This window comes from Anser anser, assembly GCF_964211835.1.
Source record: "Anser anser genome assembly, chromosome: 8".
Lineage (NCBI taxonomy): Eukaryota > Metazoa > Chordata > Aves > Anseriformes > Anatidae > Anser > Anser anser.
The window spans coordinates 15,181,797-15,198,937 of NC_139728.1; the positions used below are offsets into that span (position 1 = coordinate 15,181,797).

A 17,141-nucleotide genomic window follows, 5' to 3' on the forward strand; every position below is an offset into this window, starting at 1 on the left:
AACTCTAAGAAAGACACACAGAAATAATTTTCAGAAGTCAAGACAAAGTAAAAGTTTAAACTTAAGCACCTCTCAAACCACATTAAGACCTAACAAGCCACCCGTGACAGTGAGAAGCATGGCCCGCCCAGCTGCGTGAGGAAGCTGGACTTCCCTAACAGGAGACACCAACGCAGATCGCTGACAAGAACGGTCTTTCTCTTCACTCAACTCCCCGCGGACCGAAGTCTCAGCTACTCTGCTGGATGCAATCTGCCAAGGAAAGGGATCTCCTGGGGAAAGAGAGCAAACGGGGCAGGAGAACAAGGAGCCTGCAAGGGGAAGAGACGTGAAGCAAGGAGAGGAAGTGGCAGCAAGGGATGCAGGGAGCAAGGTCTTGGTGGCACAGCAAAGCGTGGTTACAGGGCTCTGGCTGTAACAGACACCAAGACCCAGAGAGCCAGTGGAAGCAAGGGGGTCAGGGAAGAATGGAATAAAATGGAGAAACCGGCCAAAGGGAGGACCAAATGAGGAAACAAACACGTGTGGGATGAGGAGAAAAAAAAAAAAAAAAAAGAAAAAAAAAAAGCAGTGACTGAAACAAGGGATTTGAAGCTGACCTGTGATGACAGCTAAGTACTGGAAGTACCAGTGACACCAAGGCTGCAAGTTTTTTTCTACACAAACACACAAGAGTTGAGAAGAAAGAACCACGCAAATAGGCTCACGAACTAAAATCACATCACACAAGGCCATCTTCTGGCTCTCAGGGTTGGTGCAGATATCCAAGCCCTCTGAAAAAGTGGGTTGGCAACCCTCATAAAGAACCACTTCAGTGAGCACAAAGGGAAGATGTAAAGAGTAAATGTAAAGTGATAAAATGTAAATGTAAAGATGTAAAATCATGGAGAGAAAAAACAAAACCACCCCAACCACCATGGTGGTCTTCTGCCCCATCCCAAGGAGAAAGAGCTCCAGAGAGAACTGCTAGCTTGGCTTTCCAGCGGGGCAGAAAAGAGTTCTGGGTGCGACTGCCGCAAATCCTCTCCCCTCTTGCTCGCATCTGTGCTATGGCATGCTTTACGTTCCACACAGGTTTGTCTCATAACAAAAACACAGAAGTAGAAGAAAAAGATGTGATATCAAAGGCAAACATAGTAAGATACGTAAATGGATGTTTTTCTGATACAACAAAGACAGGCTCTTCATTAAAAGAGAGAGAACCTATGCAAGCTTATGGATAACAAAACAGAAAAAACGGAAAGTTTTTCCCTAGTTTTCCAAGCAATTCGATTAAGATATTGGTAACAATGGCAAGCAAATGCTTTGCGGGCAGAAGTGTCCATGGCTGGGGAGAAACAGGAGGGGTGCCTAGTTTTGTTCGATGACATTCCTGCAAAAAAACAAACTCTTAAGCACCGACCTCGGGAACACCCTGCAGAACCCCACAGAAACTAGCACCAGAAAGGCTACTTTCAGGGGCCTTTACGCCCCATCCTCCTCTGATCTCTTTTCGTAAGAAAAAGCAGGCGTTTGCGGCGCCGGGCAGCGCAGGCATCACCGGGCTGGGGCACCTCGTTCTGGTTTCCCCTTGCAGTCGCCACCAGGGCTGTGACAAGGAGGGAGGCAGCCGGCCGGGGAGAAGGAGAGCAACGGGAAACAGCTGCGGCGGGGAGACAAAGGTGGGCCCGCGGGCGCCGTGCGAGGGACGAGGGGCAGGGGGCCCGCAGGAGGCGCCCGGCCGCGTCCCGGGGCGGCCGAGAGGAGCCCCCCGGCGGCCGCCCCGCTCCCGGCTCCCCGCTCCGGGGCGCCGCGTCCTTCCCTCAGCGGGGCCCGGGACGAGCCCTCACCTGGGTCGTGGAAGGGCACCAGGGCGAAGTTGTACAGCGGCCTCTTGGGTCGCTTCAGCGACGTCTCCAGGATCTTCGACGCCCCTTCGATGACTTGCACCAAGTCGTCGTACATGGAGCCGGTGACATCGAACACGAAGGTCAGGGTGGAGGCTCCCTCGGGAACCGCCTCGGCGCCGGGCTCGGGCTTAGCGCGGGGGCAGGGGGCGAGCAGCAGCAGCGGCAGCAGCAGCAGGAGGGAGCCCGGCCCCGCCGCCCGCGCCCCGCCGAGAGCCATGTTCCGCCGCCCGCCCGGCTCCCCTCAGCGCGGAGCGCAGGAAACGCCGCGGCTTTTGTCTGCGCGCCGCCGCGGCCCCGCTCCGCCTTTCTTATCGGGCAGGGCCGGGGCTGGGGCTGGGGCCGGGGCCGGGGCAGCGCCGCCCCGAGGGAGAAGGCAGAGCCCCGGCCATGCCGCGGGCTGCGGGAGCTGCCGCGCCGCAGGGAGCCCCGGCTGCGGCGCCGCCCGGCCCCGCCTCCCTCAGCCCAGGGCCCCCGCGCGGGGCGACCGCCGGCGGCAGAGGCTGAGGGGCCGGGGCCGCTCCGGCACCTGCCGGGGAGGGGAGGGGAGCCCCGGGGCGCTGGGCACCTGGGGCCGCTCCTCCTGCGCCGCCGCCTCTCGCCTCCACAAGCGCTACCTGAAAGGTGCGGGCCGGAGCCCCGGTCCCTCCCAGACCGAATCTTCCCCTGCTCCTATGAAGCGGTGCTGAGGTCCCTGCTGAAGGGGACGGAGAAGCTGCAGGCACCGTTTGCCTGCAGCCCGGAGAGCAGGCAGCAAGGGAAAGCAAGCGGGCGGCGCGGTGCTTCCCGCCTGCTCTGCAGCCCACAGGCTCGATTTAAGGCCAGGTTTTTAAGAGATATTTAGCTGCGTCCCAGCAGACACATAAATACCTATTGAAAATCTGATCCTAAGTGCCTTGAATACCTCTTGAAAATCTGATCCAACCCAGTGCTGCCTGAAAGTGGAGCGGGGCTGGGGCAAGGTGGCCACAGCCCCACTCAGTGCTGGGGTCCCGGCCTCACCACCCACCGGTGGAGGCCATCGCGCTCCCAGGTGAGCGGCATCACCTGGTTGTAGTTGCCAAGAGGGAGGAAAATCGCATCCTTGGTTTTTGGTGGCATGAGGCAAGCGGGTTCTTGTCAGCTGCATTTGATGCAGCTGGGAAGGTTGGGCGATGCAGCAGAATCGGCCTCATTAGCAGAATCTGCCTCTACGCATCTTGACATTGGTGCTAAAACTGCGCGCTCAAACCATCATATTGTGACTGGAAAATTAATCACGTTGAAACGTTGCTTATCCTAATCAAGTTATAAGTCTGGAATTGAATTATAAAAAACAGATGTTTACATTCTTTCTCCCCTTCAGCACTGATGTCATGAGAAGGAAGCACATAACCAGAGCCGTGCAACGCATTCGCCATAAAACCCCAAACCATGGAAAACTTGCCTCATCTGTAACTTTCCTACCAGAAAACTCGGACCAGGTTTGTCAAAATATTCACAAATCTTGTAAGTAGAGACACATTCAAGCCATAAAGTAGGAATATGTATTTTGAACACCCTGGAGACTGGAACCACTTGGATTTAAGGATTTTGTTTAGTCCTTTGTGAAGATGAATTCCTGTTACATTTTTCCTGACAAAGAAAGCTCTCATGTTCTTTCTGTCTTAAATTATTTCTCATTTAAATGTAAACAAGCTAGAACAAACCAAGGCAGTGTCCCTATGAAAAACGCAACTCTTTGATACATTGTGCCACTTCTCAAAAAAATGTCATTTAATGCAGGTTTTAAGGTACAACATAAAGAATAATAAATCTTACTTTGTAACAGTGGGAACTGATATTTATTTTGGTTGCCTAACACTTTCCACTATAAAATATTCTTGTAGCTTGGAAGCTCTAACACTATTATTCACAGCAGACCTTTGAAATTTGCAGGAAGAAAGCCCTGTAGCAAGAGAAATGATTTTTTTTTTTTCCTTCTCCAACAAAATTATTTTCATAGTTTGCCAAAGAATCATCTATTGAAAAAAATCTCCATGCTCCTCTGTAAAGCTGTGACGGTGTGGCAGAGCCACGGCTGAGCGGGGCCCAGGCCCGTGCCCCTGGCGCAGCGAGACCCTGCTGCAGCCTGGCTCTGTTGAGCATGACTGCCCCGTTCCTCCCCCCTGCACTTACATCACTCTGAGTGTGAGCAAAGCATTACCCACCTGGACTGATAGGTGGCTATATAATTGCCATGAATGGCTGTAAATTGTTACGAGAAGTGGAATAAAGAGTTAAGCAATTTAACTCCTTTCTTCCTAGCTTGTCTCAAATATAAAAAGTATAAAATTTGTACACTGTGGGGAAAATATACTAGTTCAGAAGACTGGGAAGGAAATAAAGTACATTTCACCCTTTGGGCCTTTGTCTTAATCTGCCCCATTTTGTAATATGCAGCTAAAATATGTTACTGTCTAACGGCTGCTAACAAAGACGGAGTTGCTGGTTTCAGTCCAGTCCACAGTAAACAACCGTCCACTGCAAAAACTGAAGTTTCCATCTGAAGGAGAATATCAGAATGATTGTTTTTAAAGCTGGTGCTACTCTCTAATTACAGAGCAAACTGCTGATACCAAAACAGATTCTCCTCCTTGGATCCCATGGACCACTCTCAGCAGGCTGCGCCTACGGAGCTCTTTCTCACGACACCTCTTTGCTGGTCAGCAGACTCTGCACGTATACCAGATACTCTGAGCTGTTTTGTCACAGACATTTGACAAAAGTTCCTCTGCATCTCCATGCACATTAAAAAGTTTTACTCCCACTCCTCCTTCAAGTCGTCCCGCTCCCCCACCCCGGTTTTTTATTTTATTTTTGCTTTGTTTGGACTTCACTAATTGTTGTGGAAAAGGAGGGAATCTTTGCTGTTTGTTTTGGGCATATCTCGCTTTGGCTATCTCTGTGAGAAGTATACGTATTGTATAGCGAGAGCTCTCCAGTTCATAGACAGTGTTTTCTCAGCCAGTCTTTAGTCCTGTCTTTCTATTTTATGTATATTCACGCTCCAGTCATGCACATGAGAAGTGTAACTTCGTACTTGTCAAACACATTCACTACTCCAAAACTGAAAACAATGTTTTGGGTCTCAAATTCTGAGCTTTGAAGTAGCGTGCAGGCAGAACTTATGCTTCATTTGGGAGGGACAAGGTTAAGATGCTATCCTAGAAGAGGAAAAGGAGTTAGCAGGTATGCCAAGGAGCCTGAAACCAGGTAAGGCTGCTGCTAACAGCTCTGCAACAAAAGATAAACAAGGAGGAGAAAAGAGGAAGGACAGACAGATGAACCTGTGGTTATATGTGGCGACATCTTCACATTTACGTACAAAGAACCTAGCACTGCTTTTGGGGGGAGATTTTGTTGTGTGAATGCCATTACAGGATCAGGTTCAAACTCAGAAGTGATTAAATAAACACTGACCCCTTCCAGCTAGTGACTTCTATTTTGTAAGCCACACGGCTGGCCTCATATGAAGACAGTACACTTTAAGCACTCATCTTCTCTTTCCTCTGGGTGACCAAGGCATTTTGTCCGACAGTTAAAGGCTCTTCTCCAGACTGAACAAGGTAGCATTTATACCCAACAACCCTGATGCTTTATTGTTTTAGTCACAGTAGATTCACATCTTCCTGTAAGATGCGTTACATTCGCTAGCAATACAAAGCCTACCACAATATAAAAATGGCTCTTGTGTAATTTTGTTTGACTTCTGGCTTCTGAATATTCAGAGGGATCATATATTGTAGGTGTTCTCAAAAAAAAAAAAAAGTGACTAGAAACCACCTGCTTTTGTCAAGAAAACAAACCCTGGGATTCTCGAAGGATCACCTGTCTGTAGGAATTGATGCCTTTGAATGGACTATTAGATAATTCCAGAGTTTGAAGAACTGCAAGTTTCTAACCTCCACTTTTCCAAAAGGTTTGTCTAAATGTGAAATCAAGCTACAGGCTGTATTCCCTACTCCTACCCTGCAGGTATCAGCAGAAAAAGAGAAATTTGATCCAGAACTGTATTTTGAACTGTTCACACGTACATCTGGCTACATTCGGTATCTTACGGTTACTGCTGCCTTTTAAAACTGAACCTGCATTCAGCAACGTTGGAATTTTTCATGGCTTGGACAATTAACACTTTAAGCAACATCAGAGCAGACAGGTGAATGCTAGCAATCCTATGTATTCTGCAAACATTTCTAGATGGTAGCAAAAATCAGATTTTTAAGATGCTGTTTTATATTGTAAAGAAACTAGAGGCTACATAGAGATAATCTTTTGCCATTTTCAATCTCCTTTCTCTGCTTCACAGAAGTTTACTCAAATGTCAGTTTGATTCACAACTCAACACATTTCAAAATATCACATAGTAGTGAAAAAGAGCTACACACAAGCAGTAAGTAGCTGTAACAACCGGAGTAGTTTGTTTAATAAACCGTGTGCTTCAGCCAAAGGGTCGTTTCACACTTCTAGAGCACTGAATTATCTCTCATCTGCAAGATGAAATCACTTTCCTTTTGGTTATAAAACATTTGTTCTATAAAACAGGTCATCCTGTGATCAAGACATAGAAGTGAGGGGCCAAAAATTTTGTCTCTGGCTTGCTGCTTTTATTAATATGAAAACGTATCAAGAGTAGGACCAAGCTAGGACCTGCTGTGCTACTTCCTTGGAAAAGAAAAAAGAGTAAATAAAATGAAGGATGGAGAAACAAATTAGTCAAATATGGGGCCTGTACCTAGTGGGCGAGGCAGTCTTGATCTACTTATCGATCTTTACTTCCTGCACTACAGCCTAAGCACTTATGAGCACAAAGTACAAATGCATAACTAATCAACATGTCCTTATAAAATCTGTAACTTTGAACTGTTAAGTCCGCATCTTACAAATGAGGAGCGAAAGCAGAGAAGGACTAATTGGCTTGCTGAAGGCCATGCAGGAGATCTGTAGCAGAAATAGTGAGCAAACAGCTTTAAATTTCACATAAGAGCATTTTTCTCCTTCCTCTGTTCCTCAAGATTCCTTGGCACTAAAAGAGGATTATGCATCTCTTTCTCCCCTGAATATTTGCAGGAAGGGAAACGCCAGGAAATACAAAACACACGTTATTTGCTGTAGAGAGAGCCTTGAAAGTGCAAATACTCTGTATTTCAGTAATTTTTTTCCTATTGCAAAGTTGCATCAGTTTTGCTAGTATCTTTTAAAAGGTATTATAGCTTAGTTTCTACCACCAAATAATAAACTTTTTCTTGTCATTTACAAGACATGTTGTTGGCATTCCCTTGACTAAAAAGAACCCATTCTCACAACCACTTCTGTTTTATAATTGCAGGCTAAATGTTGTCAGGTATAGAGTCACCTGCACTGTGTCTGAAGAGCTACTAGGAAATATACTTCCTTCTAACCTATATTCGAGATCAGATCAGTATCGTGAGTGGCGGCTGGGCCTCGGCTGACTGCTAAGGAAGGGAGCTGGAGGTGATGGGTTCAGAGACAGCAGGTACTGGCGCTAAACCCGGTGACTGCTGCCCATACGGCGAGTCCTGCGCAACTACGTGCATGACCACTGCTTCATATGCGCATCTCTTCCCTTCTAAGCTTCTAAGTTGGGATTTCAGAAAGGATTTCAAAACTGCTGCCTGAAGGTCCTATTTGAAACAACCTTTCCGGCAATATAGGCGCTAGGTTTCTGTACAGAACTACGGGGTTGTTGCTCTGCAGCTGTAAGAGAAAGCAGAGACCACCACATGAGAGGTATGCAATATAATTCTGTACAGATGCCTGTGTCAATGAGAAGAATCACCTTCCAAGTCACTCATTCCATTCCCCCAGGAAATGCCCATGTGTACATTAAATCACACTCACAAACCTTCCATTAGCTCACATGCGTAGAGAGCTGACGCGATGGAACCGGCTAGAGGTGATCATGTTACAACACTTTGACTGCTTTCACCACTCGAGTAATTGCCTGCTAGATGCAAGAATTTTCACAGAGCTCCTACAGCACTATTATAAAGGTTGTTTTTTTTTTGTTTTCTTTTTTTAAATCATTGAAAGTTAGTTTATCCTCAAGAATTTCAAGTCAGGATTTTCAAAAGAGTTTACAAACAATTAGGCAACCACATTGTATTATGAAAATAACAGTAGCAAGTTTAGATTGAGCTTCAAGAACACCATCTCCCTCTACTGGTAAATCAGAATGAAATGTTTCAAACCTGGATTACAGAAAAGTATACATTTTTATTCTTATTTTTAATAAAGATAGAGAATAATGTATGATTTTTTTCATAGTTAAGGTTGAAATCAACCTTAAATTATAAGCAGAATTTCCCACAAACACACAGGAACAAATGTTTTGTACATAGCAGTTACGCTGGTCTCTTCCACAGGAAGAGTTTTCTGGAGAATTAGTTGGACAGACTGATTCTAATGATAAGAGAATTCAAAAAGTGTACTTTTTACATTTTAGAAAAAAAAAAATTTTTAGAGCATACTTTTTCAAAACTGGACCAGAAATGATACATTTAATTAATTTGACCAGAGCAAACCTAGCAGTTATGAGTAGTTTTATGTTGTCTTATTAATACTTTTGGGTTAATTACAGTGGACTTTTGAAATTCTGAACAAATACAAAACTTCCATTACACTATAGTCTATAGTGTGCAAACAGCAACTATCAGTATGAAGAACTATTCTTGATTATCTTAATATTACAAGCAATTCATACACACTGAAGAAAAATATCTTAGATGAGGTATTTTATGCAGTTCTAATACTTTATGCAATGTGGCAATATAGCTTTGCAATCTCTTATCTGTCAGACAAGCAGTGATACGTTCTGGTTGACAACTAAAATAAGCTCCTGAAAGAAGAGGAAATTATTTCAGGTACCATCATCCCGTGTTACAAAGGGCGGCTGCATGGCCACTTTGGTCTATGGACTCAAGCTCATTTTGGAGTCACTGATAGATACTTAAATAATGGATAACATCAAAAAACATCCCATTCCTCTCATACCAGGAGCTATACTATGGAATGCAGTTTGCAGTCTTGCAGCCCACGAGCTTAACTACTGCACCTCATGCCTCTAAATGGTCTTCTATTCTTAATTTCTCAGAGGAGCTAATTAGCATACAGCGTCATATTAACACTTGCTGGCAGAAAGGCCTCCCAGTTCACAGAGCTGCCCTGTAGGTGTATTCTAACAAAGCTGTACTGAAAGAGAGACAGTGTTCCTCGAGCATAAATTATGAAATAAAACTACTCCCTTAATCAAAAAATGAGTTTGGGAATTCATGTCATTTGCTTAACAAAGACAACAAGAAAATAAATGTTTAGTTCTCCAGAGTTTATAGAATCATTATCATATCACAGAACAGTTTGGGTTGGAAGAGACGTTAAAGATAATCTTGTTCCAATCCCTCTGCCATAGGCAGGGATGCCACACACTGGATCAGGCTTCCCAAGGCCTCATCCAATGTGGCCTTGAACACCTCCAGGGATGGGGCATCCACAGCCTCTCTGGGCAGCCTGTGCCAGCGCCTCACCACCCTTACAGTGAAGAATTTCCTCCTAACCTCTAATTTAAATCTCACTTCTTTTAGTTTAAAGCCAATCCCCCTTGTCCTATCATCATCCGCCCAAGCTGAAAGTCGCTCTCCATCTTTTTTATAAGCCCCCTTTAAGTACTGAAAAGCTGCAACTAGGTCACCACAAAGCCTCCTCTTCTCCTGAGTGAACATCCCCAGCTCTCTCAGCCTTTCTTCCTAGGAGGGCTGCTCCATGCTGGCTATCTAAGATCACCTCCTCATTCTGCATGAGCTTTGACACTGCTTCCAGGAGGACCTGTTCCATGATCTTTCCAGGTGCAGAGCTAAGGCTCGCTGGTCTGTAGTTCCCCAGGTCTTCCTTTCTACAATTTTTTAAAATGGAAGTGATGTTTCCTTTTTTCCAGTCACCAAGGACTTTACCTGACTGCGAAGTATATACTTTGCTCCACTTAAGCTTATAAAGAATGTATTTTGCTTAGAAAAAAAGTCCAAATTTCCTGCATCTGTCTATGCAGGATAAGCCTATGATGAAAGCTGTGTGGCATTTCTCCCACCACCTATCCTCATCCCCATGAAAGTGTTACAAGAATTAGCTCACAGTTCCGATCTCAATTTATTTTATTTTTGTATAGACTTGGCTGATTTAAGTATTTCTCACATTATTAAATATCCTGCTTTAAATTTCTCCACCAAGACAGCACTAACTAACATCAGGCATGTGAAGTGTGTTTTCCTGGCATTTGAAGAAACCAAGTTCACCCAGTTTATAAGTTCATCATTTTTTAGTGTTTTTTTTAGTCTGTAGTTTCAGTCTTTACATTTAAGCCTATAAAGACCAATGTGCCCTTTAAAATCCTGCCAGACTATAAGTTAGCACCTCACCAATAGTTACCAAGTATAACTTTCCAAAACCTCTAAATAGCCAGAGAGCTAGTTTTACTACCAGGATGGACTATGTTCTCCACAGTCACACTTTATTGGCGTAACGGAGATATTCTTAACATTTGGAGTGTTTTTCACAGCACTTCTCTCCTTATAGTCTGGTGCTCCTTCTACTGAGAAATGGGAGACTTCTGTCAGGCAGATCATTTCGGAGATGACATATAAGAATTTTATCCATAACAAGAATAAAAAGCCTTTCATAGAAAAGGGGATAAAAAGGCTTCCCCTTATAAAATAGAGTTGTTACACAAAAGTGGCAGAGATAATTCATCGTTTATCATCAAGTTACTTGGCAGTTCCCATTACAACCCTGTTTCCGGGCCTCCACATTTTTGTTCAACGAATGGCCTGGTCCAAAACTTTCCATATAAAACGTCCACTTTGAGCTTAATTTTGTCGCTGCTCAACCAAAACAGCTTGGGCATTTCCGAGAGCACTCACTGCTCTAGAAAAGACCATCTCCATTCTTTCCTGAGGAGATTCAAGAAGCAGACCCAGGCAGAGCAGGGCGCAGTGGGCCACGTAGCAGCCACAGCACAAGGAGCTGCTGGTACCAGGCGGGAAGAGCATAACGTCCCGCACCAGCACAGGGACAGATTCCGCTCTGCTCCCAGCTGCTGTTTGGTCACTGAGGAGCGGACACCAGACGAGCCTGGCCCACACCCAGGGATGCTGAGGTAAACATGGAGTGAGGCACTTGGCCCAGCGCTGACAGCACCATCCAGAGCGTGGTGGGACATCTGAGCACACAGCCCTTCAACTCACCTCCTTGAATCCACTGAGCAAGCTGAGCAGTTGGGTCCCTGTTATTAGGATTATTATTTATTTTCCACTGTCAGATAAAAAACTTCAATTTTAATATTTCCTACAAGTCTCTGTATATGCCACTGGCCAGGTACTCTGGTGTCTCCAACCACAAATATGTCCTACCACTCAGAGTTTCACTTCTTCAGGCACTACAAGAAGCAGGAGAAATGTCTGGCTGAGCAAAAAAGCCATGTACAGCCCTCCAGCTACAAAAGCTGGAGACCACAAGCCACAGGTTTCCCTATATACAACCCATTTTCTGACATATTTTCAGGTATCATTTCATGTTCTTGATTGTTCATGCACTACAGGTACAGTACAGTACAGGTACAATATCTTTACTGGGGTGCTACAACATATATACACAACTGTCCTTGTTAGATCCATGCTATTTCAGTTTTCAAGAGCCATTTAAACAAGTGTTCCAGCAAAAGTTGAACTAACTACACTTAAACTAAAAACCATCCTATTTCTCCTGGCTAGTTTATCAAATCTGATTCAATTAGTTGAAATACATATTCATTATGGGCAACAGATTCAAACAAAAAAAAATTGGGCATCTAATTTAATATGAATAATCAATGACATATTGAAGATCAGACTACATTATTTAGTAGCAACTTAACAGTCTCCTACTCTGATTTAAAAATATAGTTTTCACCCATACGCAACTGTAGAAGAATCTAGTGTTTTTTCACAACACAATTCTTTGAAGAAGCAAGGACAGAAAAGAAAGCAGGGTATCACATACTGTGTTTAGTAACTAAACATGTAAAAAGCCATCAAGCACAGCATCAATAGTCGGTCGAGGGAAGTGATTGTCCTGCTCTGCTCTGGTGCGGCCTCACCTCGAGTACTGTGTGCAGTTCTGGGTACCACAGCACAAAAAAGATGTGAAACTATTGGAGAGTGTCCAGAGAAGGGCTGGAGAGTGTCCAGAGAAGGGCTACAAAGATGGTGAAGGGCCTAGAGGGGAAGACGTATGAGGAGTGGCTGAGGTCACTTGGCCTGTTCAGCCTGGAAAAGAGGAGGCTGAGGGGAGACCTCATCACAGCCTACAGCTTCCTCATGAGGGAGAGTGGAGGGGCAAGCACCGATCTTTTCTTTTCAGTGAGTGATAGGACCCGAGGGAATTGTGTCAAGCTGCAGCGGGGGGGGGGGGGGGGGGGGGGGGGGGCATGTTCAGGCTGGATATCAGGAAAAGGTTCTTCACCAAGAGGGTGGTCGTACACTGGAACAGGCTCCCCAGGGACAGGGTCATGGCACCAAGCCTGTTGGAGTTTAAGAAGAGTTTGGACTGTGCTCTCAGTCATAACTGAAGGTCTGAACTTTTAGGTAGACCTGTGTGGTGCCAGGAGTTGGACATGATGATCCTTGTGGGTCCCTTCCAATTTGGGATATTCTATGACTCTATGATTCTATGTAAATCCATAAAACCTGTCAGTATGAGAAAGCGTTTTGCTGGTGGTGTTTTGTTTTTCCTCTTTTTGCCACTCCAGAGATAAGGACGCAAAAGTCTGTCCCACTGTGGGACTGGTAGTCCTTCAGAGAGACTATGGGAAGGATTTGGAGAGAGGGGAGGTGGTATTGCCTTGGTAAGAACTGAAAGAGTGGGCCTCACGTAAAGCTCCCTCAGAATGAGGGTTGCTTAGCTGCCACACCCTGCCTTTGGGTTCCAGCCATAGCCACTCGCAAGGATGTTACGTGTGGGAGCGAGGAGCCAAATTTCTCAGAGCAGCCAAGAGCTGTCATGGGTCAGCTCTTCCCTCCATTTCTTCCACTCTCCACGTGCTTTGCCAGCTCCTGCGTCTGACAGGACTGAACTCGGACCTGGTGCCCCTAAAAAGCTCTGTCCGTACAGCGCTTCCATGCTAACTAAAAGCAGAAGTTATCTGAGGAGTTATAAACTGATTTTTGATGGCAAGATTTCAGGCTCATATACTGAGACTCAATAAAATCTAATTGTATGCACAAATACCCACAAACACAGCTGGACTTCTACACAGCCCTTGCAGGCTCTTTGGCTTTACCTTACAAAAAGTGTACCACAGCCAAGTGGCTTGTCTGCAACCACAGCGGGCATAAAATGAGGTCCTACATGGGTACTGGGATGCCTCTGGAGCAGCATGGCAAATGAAACCACAAGACAGCAGCAGAGAAAGCAGCAGCAACACTTTTAATACAGTTGCTGGATCCCTCAGCTGCTATCATAGCATGGCAGTGGTTGCTGTCACTGCTTCAAGACCATGGTTTAAGATAAGATTTGAAGGTGCCATGTCACAGGCTCAACTTCTCTTATGAAGACTAACTTGTGAGAGAGAAATTTGGTTTGAAGCCAAAACACAGCAGCATGTGAGAGAAGCAAGCCCGTTCTACTCTAGCTCAGCAGAGCATCAAGTCATTTGGTCATTGCCTGTGGTTTGTCTCTGGTCCAAAAGAGTTAGCTGTGTTTTCTCCTTATTTTGTATAACTTGATGACAAGCCCTTTCTAAAGAACCCCAGCAGATCTTTATAAGTTTACATCATGAATAACTAACATTGGCTGAGCTGGAGAACTAATTGTTCCTGCAACGACAGCTGCTGGCCTATACCCAAGAAATTTTTCTGAGTGCTTGTAAGCAAATTACCATGGCTACGCTTAGAAAGACAAATTCATATTTAAATGCTCCTTTCTTGCCACGTGTCTCTCAGGTAAGATTTACCTACTGGCTTCAAGTTCCTAGGACTAAGCATCTGAAAACCAAAGATTGTCTGCTATGCAGAAAGGGTTCAGAAATAACCCTGATCACAGCTAAATAGAAATCGTAACTCATCACTGGCCTGGACTGATGCTCACTGAGATGAATGGGCTTCTTCTATTTGCTTTTCAGCCATCTTCGGATCAGACCGTTGCCTTTTATACAGCCAGTGTGATCATAATCAGAATAAGCTGTGACTCAGTGTGAGAGAGTGCATGAGTCTACCTGGCAGATTAGATGTAGCCAGCTAAACTTCTTCATGTCTCCTAACCATGTACTGAATTTCCATCATGAGATTTTCTGAATACATTGACAGATCACCTCTCGGTGCAGAACCTTTCCCTAACACCCAGCCTGACACTCCCGTCACAGCTCCATGCCATTCCTTCGGGTCCTGTTGCTGGCCCCAGAGAGAAAGTTCTGCCAAAGAAGAAGGAATGCTCACACGACAATGCACAGGAATGCAAACAGCATCCTCCTATTCATTTTAATCTCATTTAGAAACAAGACAGAGAACTGAATCCCTGCTAGATGTGCACATTGTGTCTGGAGACTCCAAATGTCAAGCTCTAGAAATATCAGTGACATTTTTCAGCAAAAAGTTCAGCTGAGCTTCCAGACAGTGCCATTTCATTGCACACTGAGTGCTATGGCAATCCAGTGCTTATGAACAGCACTGCCTTGTCCATTAAACACAAGAATTTCTTCCTGTTCGCAGGTGTGCAACAGGCACCAACACTGCAGTGCATCTTTTGGTGCTCTGTAGAAATGACCACAGCAAAGGCTGATGTGAAATGATATTCTGCCTTTGAAGACAGAGCCTCTCTCTTACGGCCGTTGATTTCTTAGCCCCTAAAAGGCACCCTTTAAAGACTAGCAAAGATCAGTACAAGGCGATCTTGAACAAAAGCCTATCAGCACAAATAAGGTATTCCATATGACATAGACAGAGATAAAAGCCTATGTCTATCTGAAAATATTGTCTTTTATGGCATCCTCCATGGGCATTGAGTGACAAAATAAAAATCCAAGTGTCACAATAATGGCTTCTAAATCCTACTAGTTGTAAGTGACCTGTGCCACCAAACAGAAAGTCAAAAGGAGGTTGCTTCATGTGATATGGTGGGTATTTTTATTTTCTTACAAGGGTGAATGACCTGCCAACTCTGTACACTCTTGTACAGTGACATGGCTTGCCATTAAGCAAAGTGGTATTGCCCTACCTGAACTCTTTCCTATCCTGATCCCTGCAGAGCAGGCACTTGATGGCAGATTTTGTCCCTAACACCAGGTTCCTTGAAGACAGAGTTCTCTACGCACAGCTTCACACACACCAACCTGGAAATAACCTCTGCTTCAGCATCCTCTCAGTGCGAATGCATGCATCTGTGCCCACCTGCTGCAGCCACATAGACACCCTAAGAGAATTAATGTGAAACAGCGTTAGCTATGTTGGTGACAATTTCTGTATAGATGAGTTCTCATTTTGTGCAAAGTTTTTCACTCAGGACCCACTGTGAAAAGTGAAATCATCGATATACTTTATAAGCAGTTTGTGTATTGTCTTTTACTGGATCCAATATGCTTACAAACAGCTTTTCTAATTACCAGCTCAAACTTAAACACAGGATCTTTTCTTTGTGCATGTCATCCTAGAGATAAGGGCTCACAAGTCTCACAGCATCTCAGTTACACTCTGCTGTTTTAGGGTAATCAGCAGATGTGAAACTAATTGGCCCTGCACTGCAGCATAGCCTGAAAATTTGGCTTTGCTGCACAGAGTGGTGTAGAGCTTTAGCACATCTCTTCTCACTTACACTGGACACCACATTTTTGTCACTCAGACGAATCCTGGGACTGAGTCTCAGAAGAGCCTGGCAGACGACCATCTTTCACATGTATGCACGTCTTTAAGGATTCACAAAGGCTATCTAGCAAAGTCAGGAGGCAACCGTAAAATGTGCAGCTTGACTTCTGAAGTGCTGAAATTACAGGAAATTGATGATGCTTGTAACTCGAGAAAGCTGCACGTTTTACACTGCTAGCCACAAGGTGGAGGCCTTTACAACAGATTAACCCAAAAAGTAAGGGCTGCTGGGAATACGCACACCTGCTTATCCAAGGTCGGGTTGTTAGCACCTGTATGTGCAAGCTATTTCTGCTGCATCGCCGCCGTCAGAGGTTAGCATAGGGAAATGCTGCATCTGGCGCTGCTTTCTGCATTTAAGAACCACTTGCAGTACGCAAAGCATGCGAGAACGGCACTTTCCTGCCAAGTGTCACATTAAAAAGGACATCCACTGTTACTAAAAGTGATCATAACCATGGAAGAGAAACGTTTCTTTTGTGTTCAGAAACATACCTGTGTAGCTGCAATCCACTTATTCTTTTTGATAAAGTTCCTTAACCTACGATTGGTGTCTTGGGGCTGAAAGACTTGCTTTTGAAAATATGCATTTATATACTATTTTGTAGGTTCTTATACCTATTCTTTTCCCTTAATTAAAATAGGAACAGGGAAAGGTGTAAATTAACATGAAACAGAACTGTTGGCCAGAAACGCCTGTTTCCAAAACAGATACTTCTTGTGACCTTGGAAAAAAAATATGTATAAACCTATGTTTTTCCAGCAGTAAAACAGAGATGATGCTTTTACTTTGCTGCTTTACAGATTATTTTGAAGGAGTTTAATTTTCTCTTTCACGGATTAACAATTATTAATATTGCTATTTCCTTTGCCCACTCTTAAATAGAAACAATAGGACATACAGCAATATGTCCCCTCTCTCTGTCCAAACTTCCTTTCTTCTGCTCCCCTTGAAGTCTCTAGGGTAGTATCACCTGCCTACGAGCGGAACAAGTTTTGTGGAAGGTATTATGATTTTACTGTTCGTAATCAAAAACTGGCAAAAATATTCAGTATAACTACCGACAGTTATGAATTTGACCATGCCTGTTTACAGAAACCTAACAGGAAGACCAGCATTACAAAATATGGAAGCAATATTAGCAACATTGTATAGACAAATATAAATTTAACACTTATGGAAGACACTAGACTGGCACGCATGCCCCTCTTGATCCTACAGCAGAGATTAGCACAGCCCCTTCAGGCCCCACCAGCGGCTCATATTGGTGATTCCTGACTCCTTGGGACGGGTGGAAGGGCTAAGCAAGCAGCTAGATGCCTGGTGTTTGGGTTC

At 44.7% G+C, this 17,141-nt stretch overlaps 1 protein-coding gene and 1 long non-coding RNA gene across 7 annotated transcripts in view; one reads left to right on the forward strand and one right to left on the reverse strand.

Annotated features, from left to right (window-relative positions):
* Window positions 1-17,141, reverse strand: part of HMCN1 (hemicentin 1) — a 246,882-nt gene that overhangs the window by 197,164 nt on the left and 32,577 nt on the right. The window contains exon 1 of one of the 6 annotated variants that reach the window (XR_014587614.1): window positions 1,830-3,163. The exons of 3 other annotated variants lie outside the window; for them this stretch is intronic. Coding sequence is in view for 2 of the 3 variants with exons in the window: in XM_083847054.1 (XP_083703180.1) it covers window positions 1,830-2,106 (277 nt within the window). In the remaining variant the exon portion in view is untranslated. Of the gene's footprint in view, window positions 1-1,829; window positions 3,165-17,141 lie in introns of those variants that run through there. 2 more of the 6 variants (XM_083847054.1, XM_083847055.1) reach the window with 2 other exon arrangements.
* On the forward strand, window positions 1,831-5,529 carry LOC310903605. The gene is made up of 3 exons (XR_014587618.1): window positions 1,831-1,969; window positions 3,232-3,349; window positions 4,468-5,529. It is a non-coding gene; the product is annotated as an uncharacterized lncRNA (long non-coding RNA).